At 43.0% G+C, this 18749-nt stretch overlaps 1 protein-coding gene across 6 annotated transcripts in view; it reads right to left on the bottom strand.

The window, feature by feature from the left end:
• The window catches only part of LOC109919656 (PHD finger protein 6-like), a 57153-nt gene extending 42172 nt beyond the window's left edge, over positions 1-14981 (bottom strand). For 4 of the 6 annotated variants that reach the window (XM_048602811.1, XM_048602813.1, XM_048602812.1 and 1 more), the window contains exons 1-3: positions 14631-14981; positions 8543-8644; positions 4861-4994 (exon numbers count right to left, since the gene is read on the bottom strand). In XM_048602811.1, coding sequence (XP_048458768.1) covers positions 4861-4994; positions 8543-8644; positions 14631-14726 — 332 coding nt within the window. In that variant the 5' untranslated portion in view covers positions 14727-14981. Of the gene's footprint in view, positions 1-4860; positions 4995-8542; positions 8645-14630 lie in introns of those variants that run through there. The other 2 variants (XM_048602814.1, XM_048602816.1) reach the window with 1 other exon arrangement.
• Between the last annotated feature and the right edge of the window lie 3768 nt (positions 14982-18749).

Genomic DNA, 18749 nt, shown 5'->3' with positions numbered 1-18749 from the left:
TGGTAATTCTTACTGAAATTTTGTTTTTCAATGGAATTCATGTTCGATGGATATTTTGAAATTGTTCCTGAAGTTACTCCCACTGTTTATTTATGACTTTATCTTTTACTCTATTTATGTAATAACTGTGGCCAGTTCTCCACACTCCTTACTCATAGCTGGCTTTGTTTAAGATTCTTGTTTACGATTGGAGCACGCCATTTTCAAAATTAACCTGGAATTCAACTAGATTATGATTACCAGTACCCGACAACTTTTACTATGAGATTACCTATTAACCCTGTCTCATTACGAAATGTTTGACATAAAATAGCTTTATTCCTTGTTAGTTACACAACACAGCACTCTAGGAAACTGTCACAAAAATATTCTACAAATCCATCATCTGGACTACCCTTGCCAATTTGATTAGTCCAGGCTATAATACGACTGGAATCCCTCACAATTATTACACGTGCCAACTTTTTTTTGTTTAATGCTCTGTATCTGGAAATTTCTGCCTCTTTTTCCAACTTTAAGAAATGCCTTCAAAACTACTCATTGACAAGGCTTTTAGTCATCAGCCCGAATATGAGGCTTGCTGTTATATTTTGTTTTATTGTATCTTTTATAACTATTAAGTACCTTGGTATGTTTCATTACATTAAAGACCAACAGCAGCAGATGCATTGGAGCATCAGCACTTTCAACTTCTCCACCAAGCCACTGATCATGTTGACTTGGAACTATATTGCCATTCCTTTTCATCGAATCACAGCATCCCTAAAGCGTGGAAGTAGGTCATTCGGCTCATCAAGTCCACACCAACCCTCTGAAGAGCAACCCACCCAGACTAACCTATCTACCCTATCCCTGTAACCCTGCATTTCCCGTGGCTAATCCACTGACCCTGTACATCCCTGGATGTTATGGGCAATTTAGCATGGCCAATCCACCTAACCTGCACATCTTTGGACTGTGGGAGGAAACCGGAATACCTGGAAAAAACCCATGCAGACAAGGGGAGAATGTGCAAACTCCACACAGTCACCTGAAAGTGGAATTGAACCCAGGTCTCTGATGCTGCGAGGCAGCAGTGCTAACCATTGAGCCATTGTGCCACCCTTATTTAACCTATTTTCTAATCGACTTGTTCAGCGATGTTCTTACACAACTCTGGAGCAGATGGGACTTCAACTCGAACTTCCCAGTCTAGGGGTAGGGATACTACCACTGCACTACAAGAGGGCTTCCTTCACTGTTGCTGGGTCCAAATCCTAGAACTCTCATCCTAACAGCACCATGAGTATAAGCACATGTGGTTTGCAGTGCTTCAAGTGGGCAGCACACCGCCAGAATTTTCAGGGGAAAATAGGGACAGGCACTAAATGTCAATTTGAGTTGATGTGACACACTAATTTAGGCAAAGGTCTTCCCAAGATTCAATCATTCCATCTCAGCTGAGAGTTTCTACCTTAACCAAGCAAACTTCCTTTAGATTTCACAGAAGTCCTGTTTATGTTTTAACATGGTAAGATTGTAAAAAATGAGGCTGACAATGACCTTTAATGCTATCTGGCACCAGATGTCAATGTACTTGTAGAAAAAGCAATGTAGCTCTGCCGCACTTCTCAGAATAAATGACAGGAAATCTGGACTGGTTAATTTTTGTTTTCTTCTTTAAACAATGGACAAGCAGAAATTACAACAGATGTGTCAAGTAGTAATCAATGATGATCTGATGAAGCTCAAATCAAATCAGAATGATGGACAGGTATCATCATTCAGGAATTTGGATTTTTTTTAAGGCAAAGGCAGATGGATTTTGGTTTCAATTCTGTGATGATAATGAGTTTACTTAAAAATGTCAGAAGATCATTTGGAATAGTGACCTAAAAGCATCATTTCCAAGAAGGTACATGATTCAGTCAAGTACTTTGCAAGGTAAATGTGGCATTTACTGACAGAGAATGTTTACACTATGAGTCTATTATAGTCAGAGTAAACAGAGGCCACTGGTTTAGATTTGACTTCAATACAGAAGAAACAGAAGCTTCAAGTCAGGGGAACTATTTCCATTCTAGCAGAAGGGCTTTAGTTTGTGAAATCTCCAGGTTGCATGATTTTGTATAGAAATTTTCAATTTGTCAGAACTGGAGAGAAGTTCAGACCATCAGAACTGCAAGGTGGATCAGCAGAATTCAGAAGAAGTCACAAAATTGTCTCAGCAGGCTAAGGAAAAGAACTGGAAAAAGTCACTTAAGCATGAAAACAGTTAAAACAGTTGAGATAGGAGTGATATTTCTGTGGGATCGAGAATCTGTTAAAAGACATTGCTGGGAAATAAACAGTAAAACAAAGTTTCAACCTATGTTAAGATCTTTCTAAACTATGTATGCAGTTTTGCTTGTTTGTTTTCTTTGGTGTAATACAACTGTGTTCTTTTGTTAAGCAACTTCTGAGTTTTGTCTGAATATTTTTAACCACCATGGCAACTAATTGCAACAATTAAATTTGCATTCTAGCAAGCCAGGTTTCATTTTGGGATCTCATTTGTCCAGTATTACCATCAGCTAGTATCATAATATCAGCAAAAAATATAGGTTGCTTGGGAATTTGTGACCCAGACTGAACGTCAAGCAGCCTTTCATTCTGAGTGAACTGCTTACTTTCTTTAAATGCTTAGTTGGTTAAATATTTAGTGCCTGTTTAATCAATTGTGTCAGTGTTCTATTTAGTTGATTTGGAAAGGAAATATTTACTTTTATCAGTGCACCAAGATACAGGTCACCATGTGAAATGCTCTGGACGGTTTCTGTTTTTAGTAGGGACAAATGTTTATCTTGCTCAATTGTACCTCCAAATAACATTGGTCACTCAGAGCCAAATTCATAGACTCAGCTCAGTCTCCACTCCAAATTGAAAACAAGGTACTCCTGGATGACAACTACCCTTTGAATTCTTGAAGTAAATTGACCTGACCCAACTTCACAAATATTTTATTTAGTCTTTTGTGTTTTACTTCCACGTTTCCATTTTTTCTAAACCATTCTATAATCCTGGTATTCTGGTTGCTTTGATTGCTAACAATGAAATGAGCATGAAGCAGTCTTTTTTTCAAGCTGTTAGGATACATTTGTGAAATGAATTAATCATTGCTGGAATGCTATAAAAACAGAAGCCAATTTGTACACAGCAAACTCCCACAAACAACAGTGAGAATGACAAGATTGCCTTTTTTATTGTTATTGGTTGAGGTATAAATTCCCAGGACAGTATAAGCTCCAATATCCTTGTTTAAAGTTCCATTAGATCTGGACAACCTGTGGGCCTGGACAACATCAAGGCTTGGGCTGCAAGGTAGAAACTACCATTCATGACATACAAATGCCAGATAATCCGGTGCAGACTCAATGGGCCGAAGGGCTTTTTTCCTTCCTCAAAAGTAATAAATGCGAAGATCCCAAGACTTACTTAAATAAATACTGATAATACTTACACCTCAACCAACAGAGTTAAAATAAATTATCAACTCATTCTCTCAATGCTGGCTGTGGACAAATTAGCTACTTAATTCTCCATATTCCAACAATACTACCCTTTAAAAAACACAATTTCACTGGCTGCAAAGCTCTTTGTATGTCCTGGGGTTATGAAAAGTGCCATTCAAATGCAAATCCCTTTCTTTCAACAGTTGAGTTACAGCAAGTTGAACTTAACTGTTCTCGTACAATGATCCTTTCTGTGGACAATATCAGAACAAAGGACCAAAACTAAAGTTAGTTAATCTTAAATGCATCAAGGAACCTGGGGAGGTAATGGCCTGGTGGTATTATCAGTAGACTATTAATCCAGAGACTCAGCTAATGCTCTGGGGACACAGATTCAAATCCCTCCATGGCAGATGGTAGAATTTGAATTCAATAAAGAATCTGAAATTAAGGATCTAATAATGACCACAAAAGTACTGTCGATTGTCAGAAAAGCCTACCTCGTTCACTAATGTCCTTTAGGGAAGGAAATCTGTCATTCTCACCTGGCCCGGCCTACATGTGACTGCAGACTTCACAGCAATACGGTTGACTCTCACCTGGCCTCTGGGCCATTAGGGCAATAAATGCTGGCCTAGCCAGAGACACCCACATCCCATGAATGAATAAAGTCCTTTTAACGAGAAACATCTATACCTAGAGACTGGTTACAATGTGGAGTTCACTACAAAGTGGGGTGGTTGAAGCGACTAACAGATACATTTAAGGGAATCTAGATAAACAACAGGAAGAAAGGAATGAAAGGATATTTTGATTGGTTTAGAGCATAAAGCTATTTCTTCTATAAGTGTGGAGCTGGAGGAACACAGCAGGCCAGGCACCATCAGAGGAGCAGGAAAGTTGACGTTTCAGGTTGGGACCCTTCTTCAGAAAAAAAGGGTCCCAACCCAAAACGTCAATTTTCTCCTTTCTCTGATGCTGCCTGGCCTGCTGCATTCCCCCAGCTCCACACTGTGTTATCTCTGACTCCAGCATCGGCAGTTCTTACTATCTCAAAGCTACTTTTTCTTTGGTTCTTTGCCTGAAGGCAAGTCCAACCCATAGCACCATGATTCCCAACACAGGGAAGGTGGCAGCTTCTGAATCTTCCCCAACTGGAACAACGACTGAAGCCCATACTTCTGGAAGCAATCTGACCTGCACCAGCCCACTACCCAAGTAAACCAACTGGCTCCTGAAGTCTGGGCTGTTGTGGCAATTTACTATTTCACTGAAGGATCAACCTGAAAACAAACTGATTTGCATCTCACCAATTTCCAGTGCAAATTATGTTCAGTTAAAGAATGATAGCACAATTTTCAGATTTTACCAAAAAATATTGCAGAGTTACCTGTAAATACCCTGAGTATTGTCTTCAATAACTGCTGCCTCATCATGTATAGCACATGGATAGTGATAGGATCTTCTACACATTTTCACTTCACATCCAACAGTGGCGCCTTTCTTCCTGCATGAAGAGCACTTCTAAAATAAGAACAGGAATCAAACAGAAATTGGTGATGTGCAAACTTCAAAGCGCAAGACAAAGAATTTGATTTTTCATAATGTCCAGGATATAGGTGTCAGTAAACACGTTGACTGTTTATGCTAAATTGCCTGTTTCTATTCTACATATTCTAAGTCACCCAGAGTTTTTTTGCAGAGATTTATTTAGATATTTTCTAATCGACCTGTTCAGAGATGTTGCTAGAGCAAGTGGCACTTGAACCCAGGTCTCCTGGTCTAAGAGGGAGGAATACTACCACTGTACCATCTTTCATGACTTCAGATCATTCCGAAATGTTTTACAACCAATAAGTACTTTTAAAGTATAAATAGTTGAAATGCAGGAAACACTGAAGCCAATTTATATGTAACAAGAGCAAAAAGATAATAACAGATTATTTAAAAACCGAAAGAACCGCAGATGCTGTAAATCAGAAACAAAAACTAAAGTTGCTGGAAAAGCCCAGTAGGTCTGGCAGCATCTGTGCAGAGAAATCAGAGTTAACACTTCAGGTCCAGTGACCCTTCCTCAGAAGTTCTTAGGATGGGTCACCAGACCCGAAACATTAATTCTGATTTCTCTTCACACATGCTGCCAGACCTGCTGAGCTTTTCCAGCAACTTTCGTTTTATAACAACTGATTTGTTCTTTTTCAAAGTTGACTGAGTTGTATTTTTAAGCTGGTAAAGAAATTTGGGCAAAGTGTTGTAGAATAATTGCAATTCTTTCTTCCTTCTTTCACAGTGGGATACCTCTGGGTGTCTCTTGTTGCTGTACATCTATTCCATCAAGGACTGCTGCACTGTCGGATGTACCATCTTTCTAAGGAGACAATAAACCAAGACACTCTCTGTCCCCTCGGGTGAATGTCAAGATCTGATAGAAGTATTCTGAAGAACAACGCTGGAGTTCTCCCTATCCTGGACAGTGTTTATTCTTCAACCAGCAATGCGAACAAAAAAAGTCTGATCATTAGTTTGATCATTATCACATTGCTGTCTGTTGAAACTTGCTACAAGCAAACTGGCTGCTGTTTTAACTATATGATAACAAGCTGAGATGAAATGGCCTCCAGCAACACAACTATCTTCCTATGTGCCAGGTATGACTCCAACAGTGAACAGTTTGCTCCTGATTCCCATTTATTCCAGTTTTTCTAGAGCTCCTTGAAACAACACTCAATCCAACATAGCCTTGATATCAGGAACTATCATTTTCACCTCACCTCTCGAATTGAGTTCTTTTGCCCATGTTTGAATCAAGGCTGCAATGAGGTCAGGAGCTGAGTAACCTTGGTGGAACGCAAATTTAATATCAATAAAGAGGTAACTGCTAAGCAAATGCTGCTCAATGGCACTGTTAATTACACCTTCCATCACTTTACTGATAAATCGAGAGTAGACTGATGGCGTGTTAGTTGGCTAGGTTAGATTTGTTCTCCTTTTTCTGTACAGGATATATTTGGACAATTTTTGACATTGCTGAGTAGATGCCTATGTTGTACCTGGACTGGAACAGCTTGGTCAGGGTTGTGGCAAATTCTGGAGGACTCCTTCAGGACTCTTGCTGGAATGTTGTCAGGGTCCACAGCCTTTGCAGTATACAGGCTCTTCAACCATTTCTTGATATCATGTGGAATGAATTGAATTGGCTGAAGATTGGCATCTGTGATGCTGGGAACCACTGGATTATATTTGGCACTTTTATTGTTGCAAATACTTCAGCCTTGCCTTTTGCACTTATGTGCTGGGCTCTTCCATAAATAAGGATGAAGATATCTGTACAGTCTCCTCCTACTCCAGTGAATTAGTGAATTGTCCTCCACCCTTCACATCTAGACGTGGCAGGACTGCAAAGCTTAGATCTGATCCACTATTTGTTGGGTCCCTTAGCTCTGTCCATCATTTGCTGCTTTTAATGCTTGGCATGCAAGTGGTACTGTGTAGTAGCTTCACCAGCTTGACGCCTCATTTTTAGATGTGTCTAGTGCACACCCTTCTGCGTGTGTCATTGAACTAGGGCTGTTCCTGGTTTGAAGGTAATGGTAGAGTGGGGGATATGCCAGGCCATGAGGTTGCAGATTATGTTGGAGTATGATTCTGCTGCTTTTGATGGCCCACGGCTCCTTGTGGATTGACCGTCTTGAGCGCTAGATCTGTTCAAATATGGAAATTTGCCCAGGCATATACCGTAAACAAAAGGCAGTACAAATCCAATCCAGCTAATTACAGCCCCAATAGTCTACTCTTGATCTTCAGTAAAGTGATGGAAGGTATCATCAACAGTACTATCAGGCAGCACCTACTCAGTGAAAAACCTGCTCATTGACTCCCAGTTTGGGTTGCCCATAGCTACTCCTGACCTCATTACAGCCATGGTTCAAACATGGGCAAGCAGCTGAATTTCAGAGGGACATGAGAGTGACTGCCCTTGATATCAATGCAGCATTTAATGGAGTATGGCATCAAGGAGCCCTAACAAAACTTGAATCAAGGGGTATTGGGGCAAACTCTCTGCTGGTTTGAGGCATACCTGGCGTAGAGGAAAATGGTTGTAGTTGATGGAAGTCAGGCATCTCGGCTTTTGGAAATCTCTACAGGATTCGTCAGGGTAGTGTCCAAGACGGAAGCATCTTCAGCTGCTTCATCAAGTGGGAATGTTCATTGAAGATTGTACAAAGTTCAGCATCGTGCGTGACCTCTCAGATACTGTAACAGTCCATAACTAAATACAGCAAGATTTGGATAATATACAGGCTGGGGCTGAAAATGGCAAGTAATATTTGCACCAAGCCAATGCCCGGGAATGGTAATCTCCAATAAGAGATAATCTAACCATTCGCCCTCACTAGGCATTTCATAGCACTATCATCATTGAATTCTGCACTATCAACATCCTGTGGATTACCATTGACCAGAAATTAAATTGGAATTGCCACACAGATACTGGCTACATGAGGAGGTCAGACAGTAGGAAACCTGCAGCAAGTCACTCACCTCCTGACTCCCCAAAGCATGTCCATCATCTATAAGGCAGAAATCATGAATGTGCTAGAATATTCCACACGTACCTCAAACAGTGCAGCTCCAACAAATTCAAAGTGCTTGACACCATCCAGGGCAAAGCAGCTCGCTTAGCATTCACACTACAACATTTAAAAGGCAACTGGATGTGTATAGGAATAAAAAGGGTTTAGAGGGATATGGGCCAAATGCTGGTAATGGGTCTAGGTCAGATTGGGATGTCTGGTCAGCGTGGATGTATAGGACCGAAGGGTCTGATTCCGTGCTGTATGACTCTATGACTTCATCAAGACAGCTCACCACCACTGTCTCCAGACATCTAGGGACAGGCATAGGCAATGATTCACACATTACAAATGAACGCTACTTGCCGCTCATCACACTCCAGATCTTGCTGAATTATAGCAGGTTTGAAATATACAAGTGTATTTAGCATAGACGGTATTAGGGTTCAAAAATGTTAGTTTTATTTATAAATGCTTGCTTAATTACTGAAATCTTACCAACTTGCTTCCTCTTTTAATTTCTTTTTTGATATCTTCAACAAGAAATCCACCAAAATCTTCAAAATCTGAATCATGACTGACTAGATTTGAAGAATAAAGCTGACAAAAGAGAGAAATATAATGTAAATATATCACAGATACTCTAACATTTGTTTCTCTTTTCTCATTGCTTCAAAAGCTGGCTTGTAGATCCATGGGTGCAGTTTGCTTTCTGCCACATCACTCCAGTGGCCATGTTTCATCGCTGAATAGAGGTGATGAAAACTTGCAGATTATGGAGTGCAATACTGTCCAGTCCCTTGTACAAACAGCTATAATCAGTGCACTACAACCAAAGGAAATATTTCACCTTCATCACTTGACTGAGGCCATTGCTAGAGGCGCTGTCCCGGTTAAGATCTATTAACTAATAATAATAATGATCAAAAATAGTTTCTATCCCCAAATAGAAGGCCTGAAAAATGAGCAGCAGCAATCAGACAAAGTCACATTCCTTTTGCATGCAGAAACATGTTTGAGGTCACATTCATTTTCCCTTTTGAAACTATAAACTGAAATGGAAGTTGGACTGCAATAGCTGAAAAGAAAGTTTAACAATTTGAAAATCAAGTTTTGGACGTTGTTCAGCTGTAAAATATATTATTGCCTTTTGGAAGCAAGAAGAGGGAGACTGAGAGTCTGAGTAGCATCAAGAATCTTTTGAGTTAAGGATTCTGCCTGACAATAGCCCTCTGATTGGTATAACTGCATGTTGAAAAGCTGTAAATGCTAAGAGCTGCATAGAGGACGAAACATGCAGAGCCTACAGATAGAAAGCATCCATTTCTCTTTCTCCCCCTCCCCCAACCCCACACCCTCTCATGGGAAAAAGACTGTAAAACCAAATAACCTTAAAAGCCATACAACAAAGCTATCAAAGTTCACCTGATCAACCATCAAATCAAACAGCAACCATCGCTGTAATGAGAACAGTATATCATTGCAAAAATCAAAAGGATGTGAGAAAAATAACTTCCCACCCAGTGGTTTGGACTTTTGATCTTTATTTACCCTGCCAAATATTCTTTTTCCACTCATTGTATATGCAGTAAACCACTTCTCTTTTGTTTGTCTTAATGGTCATTGAGTGCATGTATGTTTTGGGTTTTGAGGGAATACAGTGTAAGTCACGTAAATGAGGAATCCTTTATTTTCACTGTTCTTGTTGAAATTAAGTGTGTTACAATACATATCTTGTTTTTCTGTTACTGAAAGAATTTGATGTGGACTCCCTTTGTCCTGAGGAAAAGCTGGTCAGGTAAAGTCGTCATTTTGGTGGTCTCACTGGGATTTATACATTTTGTCATTGCTTGTCAAACAGTCGGGTTTGAGCACTGGCACATACTTTCTAGCTAAGTTGCACCAAATATACTTATGATAATCCACAGCTCTCATTATATTGCAATGAATGTAACATTTCCTTCTTACAGGGTGTTAAAGTTGGGCCATTCCTGGATCTAAGACAACAAGGTGCAGAGCTGGATGAACACAGCAGGCCAAGCAGCATCATAGGAGCAGAAAAGCTGACGTTTCGGGCCCAGACCCTTCATCAGAAATGGGGGAGGGGAAGGGGGTGCTGAAATAAATAGGGAGAGAGGAGGCAGACACGTCGAAGAGGCGGGGATGGAGCCAGTAAAGGTGAGTGTAGGTAGGGAGTTAGGAAGGGGATAGGTCAGTCCAGGGAGGACGGACAGGTCAAGGGGGCGGGATGAGGTTAGTAGGTGGGAGATGGGGGTGCGGCTTGAGGTGGGAGGAGGGGATAGGTGGGAGGAAGAACAGGTTAGGGAGGCGGGGATGAGCTGGGCTGGTGTTGGGATGTGTAGGGGGAGGGGAGATTTTGAAGCTTGTGAAATCCACATTGATACCATTGGGCTGCAGGGTTCCCAAGCGGAATATGAGTTGCTGTTCCTGTAATCTTCGGGTGGCATCGTTGTGGCACTGAAGGAGGCCCAGGATGGACATGTCGTCTGAGGAATGGGAGGGGGAGTTGAAATGGTTCACGACTGGGAGGTGCAGTTGTTTATTGCGAACCGAGTGTAGGTGTTCTGCAAAGTGGTCCCCGAGCCTCTGCTTGGTTTCCCCGATGTAGAGGAGGCCACAACGGGTACAGCGGATGCAGTATACCACATTGGCAGACGTGCAGGTGAACATCTGCTTGATGTGGAAAGTCTTCTTGGGGCCTGGGATGGGGGTGAGGGAGGAGGTATGGGGGCAGCTGTAGCACTTCCTGCAGTTGCAGGGAAAAGTGCCGGGTGTGGTGGGGCTGGAGGGGAGTGTGGAGCGGACCAGGGAGTCACGGAGAGAGTGGTCCCTCCAGAAAGCAGATAATGGTGGGGAGGGAAAGATGTCTTTGGTGGTGGGACCGGATTGCAGATGGTGGAAGTGTCGGAGGATGATGCGTTGGATCCAGAGGTTGGTGGGGTGGTACGTGAGGACAAGGGGGATTCTGTTTTGGTTGTTATTGCGGGGACGGGGTGTGAGGGATGAGTTGCGGGAAATGCAGGAGATACGGTCGAGGGCGTTCTCGACCACTGAGTGGGGGGAAGTTGCGGTCCTTGAAAAACGAGGACATCTGAGATGTACGGGAGTGGAATGCCTCATCCTGGGAGCAAATGCGGCGGAGGCGAAGGAATTGGGAATAGGGGATGGCATTTTTGCAGGAAGGTGGGTGGGAGGAGGTGTATTCTAGGTAGCTGTGGGAGTCGGTGGGCTTGAAATGGATATCGGTTTCTAGGTGGTTGCCCGAGATGGAGACAGAGAGGTCCAGGAAGGAGAGAGAGGTATTAGAGATGGTCCAGGTGAACTTAAGGTTGGGGTGGAAGGTGTTGGTGAAGTGGATGAACTGTTCGAGCTCCTCGTGGGAGCACGAGGCGGCGCCAATACAGTCATCAATGTAACGGAGGAAGAGGTTTAGGGCCAGTGTAGGTATGGAAGAGGGATTGTTCCATGTAACCTACAAAGAGGCAGGCATAGCTTGGGCCCATGCGAATACCCATGGCCACCCCCTTTGTCTGTAGGAAGTGGGAGGAATTGAAAGAGAAGTTGTTGAGGGTGAGGACGAGTTCGGCTAAGCGGACGAGGGTGTCAGTGGAGGGGGACTGGTCGGGCCTGTGGGACAGGAAGAAGCTGAGGGCCTTTAGGCCATCTGTATGGGGAATGCAGGTGTATAGGGACTGGATGTCCATGGTAAAGATGAGGTGTTGGGGACCGGGGAATTGGAAGTTCTGGAGGAGGTGGAGGGCGTGGGTGGTGTCACGGACGTAGGTAGGGAGTTCCTGGACCAAGGGGGAGAAAACAGAGCCAAGATAGGTGGAGATAAATTTGGTGGGACAGGAGCAGGCGGAGACAATGGGTCGACCAGGGCTCCTCACCCTCAACAACTTCTCTTTCAATTCCAACCACTCCTCACCTTCAACAACTTCTCTTTCAATTCCTCCCACTTCCTACAGACAAAGGGGGTGGCCATGGGTATTCGCATGGGCCCAAGCTATGCCTGCCTCTTTGTAGGTTACATGGAACAATCCCTCTTCCGTACCTACACTGGCCCTAAACCCACCTCTTTCTCCGTTACATTGATGACTGTATCAGCGGCGCCTCGTGCTCCCATGAGGAGCTCGAACAGTTCATCCACTTCACCACCACCTTCCACCCCAACCTTAAGTTCACCTGGACCATCTCTAGTACCTCTCTCTCTTTCCTGGACCTCTCTGCCTCCATCTCGGGCAACCATCTAGAAACCGATATCCATTTCAAGGCCACCGTCTCCCACAGCTACCTAGAATACACCTCCTCCCACCCACCTTCCTGCAAAAATGCCATCCCCTATTCCCAATTCCTTCGCCTCCGCCGCATTTGCTCCCAGGATGAGGCATTCCACTCCCGTACATCTCAGATGTCCTCGTTTTTCAAGGACCGCAACATCCTCCCCTCAGTGGTTGAAAACGTCCTCAACCGTGTCTCCCACATTTCCTGCAACTCATCCCTCACACCCCGTTCCCGCAATAACAACCAAAACAGAATCCCCCTCATCCTCACGTACCACCCCACCAACCACCGGATCCAACGCATCATTCTCCAACACTTCCGCCATCTGCAATCCGATCCCACCACCAAAGACATCTTTCCCTCCCCATCCTTATCTGCTTTCCGGACGGACCACTCTCTCCGTGACTTCCTTGTCCGCTCCACACTCCCCACCAGCCCCACCACACCCGGCATTTTTCCCTGCAACCGCAGGAAGTGCTACACCTGCCCCCATACCTCCTCCCTCACCCCCATCCCAGGCCCCAGGAAGACTTTCCACATCAAGCAGATGTTCACCTGCACATCTGCCAATGTGGTATACTGCATTCACTGTACCCGTTGTGGCCTCCTCTACATCGGGGAAACCAAGCGGAGGCTCGGGGACCGCTTTGCAGAACACCTACGCTCGGTTCGCAATAAACAACTGCACCTCCCAGTTGCGAACCATTTCAACACCCCCTCCCATTCCTCAGACGACATGTCCATCCTGGGCCTCCTGCAGTGCCACAACGATGCCACCTGAAGGTTGCAGGAACAGCAACTCATATTCCACTTGGGAACCCTGCAGCCCAATGGTATCAATGTGGATTTCACAAGTTTCAAAATCTCCCCTCCCCCTACCGCATCCCAAAACCAGCCCAGCTCATCCCCGTCTCCCTAACCTGTTCTTCCTCCCACCTATCCCCTCCTCTCACCTCATCCCGCCCCCTTGACCTGTCTGTCCTCCCTGGACTGACCTATCTCCTCCCTAACTCCCCACCTACACTCACCTTTACTGGCTCCATCCCCGCCTCTTCGACGTGTCTGTTTCCTCTCCACCTATCTTCTCCTCTATCCATCTTCTATCTGCCTCCTCTCTCCCTATTTATTTCAGTACCCCCTTCCCCTCCCCCATTTCTGATGAAGGGTCTCGGCCGGAAACGTCAGCTTTTCTGCTCCTATGATGCTGCTTGGCCTGCTGTGTTCATCCAGCTCTGCACCTTGTTGTCTTGGATTCTCCAGCATCTGCAGTTCCTACTACCCCCAGTCCTGGATCTAGTCAGCTTCAGAAGTCCATCCTTCTATGATAGGAATCAGACTGATAAACCTCCATTGATTGATTTAATGTTTGATTTATTGTTGTCTCACGTACCGAGATACAGTGAAAAGTGTTGTTTTGTATGACATACAAAGTGCATCATGGTACCAGAACAGAGAGCAGAATACAGTGTTGCAGCCGCAGAGAGAGAGATCAGAATGAACATTTGAGAGGTCCATTTAACAGCATGGAAGTAGCTGTTCCTGAATCTATTTGTACGTGTATACAAACTTTTTAAATCTTCTGCAAGCGGGTTGAAGAGAGTACAACTGCGGTGGGAGGGGCCTTTGATTATAAAGACTGAAAGAACTGTGGATACTGTAAATCAGACACAAAAACTGAGAACTGCAAGAACTGAGCACTTTGAGGGTCACTTGACCTGAAACGTTAACTCTAATTTCTCTCCACAGATTGCCAGAGCCGCTGAGCTTTTCCAGCAATTTCTGTTTTTGGGTCTTTGATTATGTTGGTTGCTTTCCTGAGGTTGCACTCCCTCCATTGCTGGTACATCCCTCCTCAGTGAAGGAGACCGAAACGGAACACAGTACTCCAGGCATGGTTTCACCGAGGCCCTGCCCAATTGCAGCAAGACACTCCCCGCTCCTGAATAGTGAGTAGAGTGAATTTATTCCCTCTGTCAACTTTAACCAGACCGCTCCCACTTTCTCAGATATTCCACGTTAAAAATCTGAATTATACCCGTTTGATTTAAACGGAACGCAAATCCGGCGTTTGGATCCGAAGTTAAAATAAAAATATAATCAAAGAAATTGAAAGCAAGGAAAAATTAATTAGAAAACCGAAAAAAGGGATGGAGAATACAATGGAGACGGATTGGGGTACTTTGATAAGCAAAGCAAAATCCCTAAAGCAAACGAGAGGCTTCCAAGTCAGAGATAGTAGGAACTGCAGATATGGCTTCCAAGTCAGTTATTCTTTACCTACCAGGCAGTTCTGATGCGCTGCGATTGGACCATCGGTAAATAGTTTTCCTGTTTCCCGGCTTTCTCCTGATCTCAGGCAAAGCCCACATTCGCTCATATTCGCCCAGCTCGTGTCGGTTCAGCACTGGATCTTGTAGCAACCGTCACCCTGCCCTGCAAAAAAAATGCTGACAAGAAACCAACCGCAAGTTACGAGAAATGTTGCTTACGGCTGAAGAGGAAGTCGAGAGACCTCCTGCAACCCACGGCCTTATCTTTCAAACTAAGTAGTTTCGATTTACCAGAAGGGAATCACAATCGAGAAAGAGAGACAGAAAATGTCCAAAACTCGATTGCGATTGTCACTAGGCGAACGGAATAAATATTGCGTCACACTAATGTTCAGGGCAGAATATTTCCTGGAAGATAGTAAGAACTGCAGATGGTGGAGTCAGAGATAACACAGTGTGGAGCTGGAGGAACACAGCAGGCCAGGCAGCATCAAAAGAGCAGGAAAGTCGACGTTTCGGGTCGGGATGTTACTGAAGAAAAGTTCCAGCTAGTTTTGCCTCTGTCACCACATCCTCTTATTCTGAACGCTCGGTCTTTTAAAAATAGGGCATAATAAGTACTCACAGCCGAATGCATTCTCATTATCTTCGCATAACGACTTTTTTTATTTTCTTAGGCAAGCAAAGAATTTGACAACTTTCAGTTTGATATTAAATTAGAAATTTTGCAGACCAATCCTGAGTCATAATATTCCCCTATCCGTCTTAAGTCCATACACTTAAGAAATACATGTGCACACAAAGGATGACAGAAATTTGGAACTATCTATTTTAAACTGTCCTTTCCTGCCACACATGGTCTGATCGTTCATGGTGGTGACCTGTTAAAAATTGTAAGGAGCCCAAGTTACTGACATAAGATTCACTTCTATTTGCATATTGGAGTCTTCTACCATACACGCTCCAACTTCCTTTTCAATTCAAATTATTAACTAGGAATCTCTCCCTCTCCTTTCAACTGTCATTCATGTATGGGAAGAATCTGACGATCAAAATCAGTGGTTGTGTTATGAATACATCTTCCTTGGCCATCAAGTGCTAGGGGTACTACTCAAATTCAGAGCTTCTGTCAGAGGCAGAGGTGCTACCTACTGGATCACACAAAGCCATCCTTGGGGACAGTGAGGAAGCACTACCCAAGTCTACCTCTACTGTAGTTCCAAAGTTGTCAGTGGACTTGAAAAGTTAGCTGTCGCTCACTCCGAATATGCTGGCAGATCTGAGTTTCTGCAGTATTTTCTGGTCTATTGGTACCTCAGCCAGAATGAAAATTGATCCCACGTTGTTGGCACTTACCATGCATTACTGACAATCCAAGGTTAACACTAGCAGAAAGTAGTTTGGGCTTTGGATGACTGCCACTCCACTCACAAATATCGGAGCTGGATTCCAGATATGGTTCCATTTAATACCACAATGTAGTGTCAGTTCACAGGGAGACAAACTACTCAGTATAGTCTCCATTACATCAGAGAAACTGAACACATATTGGATGATATTACGTAAGCACTTTTAATTTCGTCCACAACTGTAACTCAAAGCTTCCAGATGCCTATCGTTTTAATTCTCCGTTCCAATCTTGCTCCGAGTTTACAGTCCTTGCCAAGCTGCCAGTCCTTTCCTAGTAGGTATTAATGGGGACTGTTGGGGCTAACTGTTATTTAGTCTCAACAGTCCCCATTAATAGCTAGTCACCCTCCCAGCCTTTGTCTGTCCAACTATTCTTCTCTCTGTTTGGGCTCTATGCCCACCTATTGTTTACTCCTTACCCCCACACAACTGATCTTAGACATATAAACCAACATTTTCCTAGCTACCATCACTTCTGAGGGAGGGTCACTCAACCCAAAAAATTAACTCTGATTTCTCTCCACAGATGCTGCCAGACCTGCTGAGCTTTTCCAGCAATTTCTGTTTTTGTTTCTGATTTACAGCATCTGCAGTTCTTTCAATTTTTATTCCTTTCTTCATTGCTAATTTCAAGTTTATTTTCCCATCATAACCTTACTTTCAGTCCTTGGTTTCATATAATCCACCACTAAAGCTTGAAGTAAGCTTGAGGACCAGCACCTCGCTTTGCAATTAAGCTTTTTAAGTTTGACACTGAGTTCTCAATTTCAGTTCATGACATCTGCCCAATCTATATTTTTGGATGGCAGCAGTTTTTCATGATTGTGTTTTTCAATAAGCACTTCCTATTCCAGATACATCTTTTGTTTTTGTCCCATTATTAACACCTTTTACTGCAAACCATTATCTTTTTGGTAATTTGCTTTCCAGCACAAAGACCTTCAAATTTTATTATTTTCCTCCCATTCACCTGATACCCACTGATCCAACTATCCATTCACCTACCTACCTGCCAACCCTATCCACATCCCTATTTACTCTCACCTACTCAAAGACTGGACATTTAAATTTACCATACCACAACTCGTACCATAAAAAGGGTATGTGTCTCCTTTCCTCCTGACTCTAATCTGTTCTGACACAATTCCCCAGGGGATGCTGCACTGGTCTTTGACAGCCTGGGGGATGCAGAAGATTCCAGAAAAAATGTGTTGCAGCATCAGGTCGGGTACATCTTGTACACAGTGGCAATCTGCTCAACATTGGATTGAATCGTCCCAGCAGTAGTGTTCAGTCAAGTTATGTTTAAACTCAACATATCCATCATATTCTCTTTTTAATTTTAAACCTCTATAAGTTGGTACATTCAGACTAACACTTTGGTTGCACCACATGCGTAGTAAACATTCTACCATACCTGCTTCTCCTATTGCTTATATCCTCATTCTATTCTCAAGAATCGCAAAACCATAGAGTGCAACCTCTTCCTCATGTCTTCTTCCTTTGATCATAAAGCTTCAAAAATCAAATTTGATATCACTTTGTCACTCAGCACTCACTCTGTTTTACAACACAAAAGGCATCAGGGAAGAGAAAAGCAGACACAGGCTACTGAAAGTCATCACCCCAGTCTACTTACTTCCCTGTGCACTGGAGTGCACATTTAACGTTACATGATGCCTTCCCAGTTGGCAAGTGTCATTGTGCTCTTAAAAAAAAACACCAAAACACAATACCATTGAGTTTTTTTTTTAAATGCTATATTACAAATTGACACTTAATTTGGACACCAAAACACAAGAATTAAAGGTCAATTTTGAAAATAGAAAATTACACAGATAATCCTAATATTTTGTATTTCATTAAAAAAAACACACAAGGAGCCAGCTCAGAAGTAATCCTTTTGACAGTCATCTTAACATAATGCAGAAATAACAAACAAAATGCAACTGTACATTTTATAACTAGTACCCAATAATCTGATTCAGTGAAAACCAGCAACAGAAAATGAACATTCTATTACTTTCACAAAAACATATTTACATTTTTAATTGGATGAGATCTTCATTGAAGGTTTTCCATCTAGAACATTCAAACATTGCCATTAAATAGATATACATTTCAACTCATATTTAGAGTAGTCACAATCCTTTGACTTGCAGACGATCAATACTAAAGCAATCAGTCTGCATAACATGACAATCATTATCAGGTGCATTTGCTACTTCACGGGGATGCTTTGTAAGCTTTTCTTCTTTGTTACATGCTGTTGACTTAAAGCCACAATAAATGGAAAATAGAGCAGCAGCATATATTCTCAAAATGCTCCTTTGCAAGTAGATGGGAAAGGTTCATATCCCACCAAAGCAACTGCAGAAAACATGAATTAATGTCAGACAGAATAGTAACAGTGTTGTTCTGAAACCTGCATCCTCAATTGCATTACGGCTTTCTGTCAACAGTGCGGGGACAAAGAATTTGGATCTGATTCAATGCTCTCGATTTTATCACAGAATTTCTTTATCAACCATCTTCTTTCCTTTCCTGAGTGACAAGAGTCTATGAAGAGATAGTAGGAACTGCAGATGCTGGAGAATCTGAGATAACAAGGTGTAGAGCTGGATGAACACAGCAGGCCAAGCAGCATCAGAGGAGCAGGAAGGCTGACGTTTCGGGCCTAGACCCTTCTTCAGTTTCTGAAGAAGGGTCTAGGCCTGAAA

Source organism: Rhincodon typus, chromosome 11 (genome assembly GCF_021869965.1).
Source record: "Rhincodon typus isolate 14 chromosome 11, sRhiTyp1.1, whole genome shotgun sequence".
Lineage (NCBI taxonomy): Eukaryota > Metazoa > Chordata > Chondrichthyes > Orectolobiformes > Rhincodontidae > Rhincodon > Rhincodon typus.
This window is presented reverse-complemented; position numbering and strand designations above follow the sequence as displayed.